Source organism: Cyprinodon variegatus, unplaced genomic scaffold (assembly GCF_000732505.1).
Source record: "Cyprinodon variegatus isolate N-32 unplaced genomic scaffold, C_variegatus-1.0 Scaffold175, whole genome shotgun sequence".
Classification (NCBI taxonomy): Eukaryota; Metazoa; Chordata; class Actinopteri; order Cyprinodontiformes; family Cyprinodontidae; genus Cyprinodon; species Cyprinodon variegatus.
In genome coordinates this window covers 506,334-510,425 of record NW_015150628.1, presented here as the reverse complement: position 1 = coordinate 510,425, position 4,092 = coordinate 506,334, and the positions used below count along the sequence as shown (strand labels likewise).

Sequence of the window (4,092 nt, the reverse complement as noted above, 5' to 3'; positions counted from 1 at the left end):
AGAGACTTCCAGGCGGAGCTCAATCAGTCCTGGGTGAAGAGCTTTGAAGATGTGATGGAGAACATCAAGACCAAGAAGGTCCAGGTGGTGGATGCAAGGTCTGCTGGCAGGTTCAGAGGAACTGACCCAGAACCCAGAGAAGGTGAGTAAAATAAAACCACTGGCACAAAAAAATTAAACATAATTTAATTACAATAACAACCCTATGCAATAGATCTATATCAGTATTACTATTATATTCACTTCAGGGGCCCAAACACTGGAGGATATTGGCTAAAACATTAGTCTAAGGAAAAATTACAAAAATATAATTCACTATTTTTCTTGCTTTTGCTAAATTTTATACTAAAATGTTATATTTAGTATAAAATGAGGACAGTTGTGGTTAAAACTTTTTGTGAATCACCCAAAAATAGAAAAAATAGTTTGCTAATTGTAGGTATTTCTGCTATTTTGCAGTGTTAAAGTAACACTTTAAGAGCGCATTTGGTCCCACTCGAAATTAGTGTTCAATTAGAACTCTACGTAGAGTATATTGTACTTCAGTTGTTGTAATAACTCTAAAAGAGTCAATGTACTTTGACAATGCATATTTAACAATGTGGAATTTACTGTTTTGCTTTATTTTCAGTGCTTAGAATAAATGTCTGATGACTGAAGCTACTTTTGCATGTCTTTGGATCAGTTAAAAGCTTCTGTGATTTAAACTGACAGTTCTATGGTTTCCCTGATAGGGACTCTATCTTATAAATCAAAGCAGCATCCATACAGGGAAGCCTATCTGAAGGCCCATTTACCATCCAATCAATCCATATACAGCCGACATGCACGTTTTGGCTTGCAGAAGATTTAAATTTATTTAAGCAGGATGCGTCAAGAGTGACACTGTGGGTCGAAAGTTCTTTAACGTGTGATCATATAACAAGGTTATCTAAGATAATAACATCATGCAATAAAATGAAGCGATGAGCTGCAGCGTTCTTAAAAAAACATGTAAACAATGTTCACCATGAGTGATGTAGTGTTTGAACAGCTCAACTTTATTTATTGCACCGAGGGGTTGTAAAGCAAATCAGTTTGATTAAAACAATAAAGATAAATGAAATAACTGCCGATAAAACTAATCAGTGAAGATGAGTAGAAATAATTAGTGTAACAACTGGAGATGAGCCTGCATGCATTTTGTAGCTAGTTTTGTTTTTAGGGAAGATTTGGGATATATTTCAGCTCTCTTTAAGGAGTTAAACACTAATATGTGTAAAATTAGGAGAGTTGCTGCAAAACGTGTAACATTATACTATTTATTGCAAACAGGTTAAATCCACATAAGATTATGTGGGTCTTTGTTTACACCATAAAAAAATGGAAACTAGTTAAAGGAGACAATAATTATTCTACAAAATAGGAGTTCTAACTGAAAAGGAAGAATCAGGTTAATCTTTTGGGTTTGCATCTTAAGATTATTGGATTGTTTTACTCATCAGGCGAACAAAATATTTCAGATTATTTCAGAAATCAGCTTTTTTTTTTTTTTCATTGAATTTAGAAAAAAAAAATCCTAGTCATTATAGCTCAGCGATCCTGAGAGCTGATTAAAGCGTGAGCAGATTGTTTTCTGATTGGAGATAAGGCTTCCTCTCACACAATCACGCATAGTTTCTGCAAAAAAACGTTAACATCACCATGACAGTGCAATAAAATGTACCGCCCTGATTCCTTTTGCTATCAGGATGCTTTGCAAAAGTATCACAAATGCAATGGTGATTAAGAGTTTTCGACAAAAAATAGGTAATTAAAAGTGCTGTTAAGTGCAATTAAAAACATAACAGGATCACTGACATTTTTCTTCAAATTCCTGTATTTCCTCCTCTCAGATATACAGTCGGGGCATTTCCCCGGAGCGATCAACATGCCCTACACAACTTTCCTGGATTCTTCTGGAAAGCATCACAACACCGAGGCTCTGACCAAGCTCTTTAAAGATGCTGGAGTGGACCTGGAGAAGCCCATCTGGGCCTCATGTGGTTCCGGAGTCACTGCGTGCCACATTCTTCTGGCTGCCGACCGACTGGGGCGCGCTGATCTTTTTCTTTATGATGGCGCCTGGGTTGAATGGTTCAAAAGGGCCTCTCCAGATTTGATCATTTCTGAGGGGAAGGGGAAGAAGGAATAAAGTGGATTTGGGATAAGTTTTCTATACATATAATCTGTTCTGTTTCCATTTAATCGAGTGTCATGGAAAGGAAGAATATTACACTAATTGATAGAAGCTCACATATAGTGATGTATGATTCAACTTTGATTCTGAAGTGATTAAAAATAAAATGTTATCTCCTCATGCAATGATGGTATGTTTATTGAAGCGGTGGAAGATTTTCAAAATGTATAAAAATAAGGAAATTCGGTAGAAAACTTTTCAAAAAATCATAGATGAAAACTTCTTTGTATAAAATTTATGTTGATTTTTTGTATTAAATTCGACTAATTTGAGTTGGAAAACAAAATAATTCAATTCTAGCTTTCTATCAGCCTGATCTTCTAGTTTTCCTGACTGCTAAAAATCCTGTTAAGCTGGATTGGAACTGAGGAAATGTTCCTAAAAACATTTAGTTAAAAAAAGTTCTAAGGTGAGCAGTTCCTGTTTTTTGAAGTTTAAGGATGGGAAAAAGGAAAAGGTAAGAGTGGATCACAAAAAAAGGAACCTAAATCAGCTTCAATTGGGCAATATTATTGATGGATTAGGTGTTCGTTAGGTTCATCAGAGAAACAGCCTGGGGGAAGAAGCTGCTGTTGTGTCGGTTTGTTTTTGCAGACCTGTTTGACTTGTAAACGAGTTATGTTAGCTGGGGGTGCGGTCCACCTTCTAACTACTTCTTCAACCAATTAGACAGTTTCTTAAAAGTCCTAACGATTAGCTAAGAAGTTTTCTGGGGTTTTTTTCATTTTCCCTCTAAATTGGAATGAAATGAAGCAGAGTAATAAGAGAGTCTGAAAGCTACACATGAAAGCTCTCCTTAAAGATCGTCCATCCAGTCGGATACTTTACATGGTCTATGTAGTTTTGGTAGAAAGGACTGGATTGGCTTATTTCTTCATGTCTGTGATTGACTGTAATGGGATACACCATCTGCGCTGTGATAAACCAGCTTCTGGTATTGAACTGGAGCACCAGGAGCAGAACATACAATCCCTGCTTTGCAGAGCTTGATTAGCGCCCCCTAACATTTCCCCTGGTAAATTCCACAGAAAGTTGATATGCTCCAAACTTTGATCATATAAAAAATATAACAAAGAAAAAGCTTTGATGTGGAGGACATCAGCCAGTGGTACTGCTCTATAATGGAAGCTCAGGTTGCATTGATAGCGTTAAATGTGAATCTTAGGGTTTGGTGTCTTCTCCTCTTTCTCTTAACAATACTAAATATATTATCTATGGGATTCAGGTCAGGATAGTTCGCTGGCCAATCAAACACAGTAAAACCATGGTCATTGAACCATCTGTTGGTACCCTTGGCAGTGATTGCGGGTGGCAAAGCCCATTGTAAAATCTAATTTATCATCTCCATAAAGCTTATCAGCAGTAGAAGACATGGAGTGCTGTAAACCGTCCCAGTAGATGGCTGTATTCTCTGCAGACTTTTTAAAACATGGAGGACCAACAGCAGAGAAGACTGGGCTCTTCATGCATCTGTCTCACCATTCCTCTTCTATCTCCTCCGGGACCCTGATTACCAAATGAGATGCAAACTTAAAGGTATAGAGGACAATCTTTTATTACCGGATGGATCACCTTAATAAGGTGTCCTCATAAATCAATCATTCTGGTGATATGTTTTCATAAGGCCGTCCTAAGTGCTCGTCCCGTTAGCTATATCTTTCTGCACATGCGCACTTTCAGGCGTATATGAGTGGTGAGCTATGGTTTCAGACAGTCAATGAAGCTCACCTTTTTTATGGGGTTTGCTGTCACAGTGGCCGGTTGTCGCCATAGGCTGTTGCTACCTGACAGCGGCAACTAATAACAAAGATGGTGCAAGCCCCTCTTTTATTTATTCCCTCGATTATTTATATAAATTACATTTTTCCAGATAT

General features: G+C 37.4%; 1 protein-coding gene across 1 annotated transcript in view; it reads left to right on the top strand.

Annotated features, from left to right (window-relative positions):
* LOC107087161 (3-mercaptopyruvate sulfurtransferase-like) overlaps positions 1 to 2,367 on the top strand; it is a 4,648-nt gene extending 2,281 nt beyond the window's left edge. Inside the window, exons 2-3 of the mRNA XM_015378580.1 lie at positions 3 to 142; positions 1,875 to 2,367. Coding sequence (XP_015234066.1) covers positions 3 to 142; positions 1,875 to 2,173 — 439 coding nt within the window. The 3' untranslated portion in view covers positions 2,174 to 2,367. The remainder of the gene's footprint in view (positions 1 to 2; positions 143 to 1,874) is intronic.
* Positions 2,368 to 4,092: the final 1,725 nt, after the last annotated feature.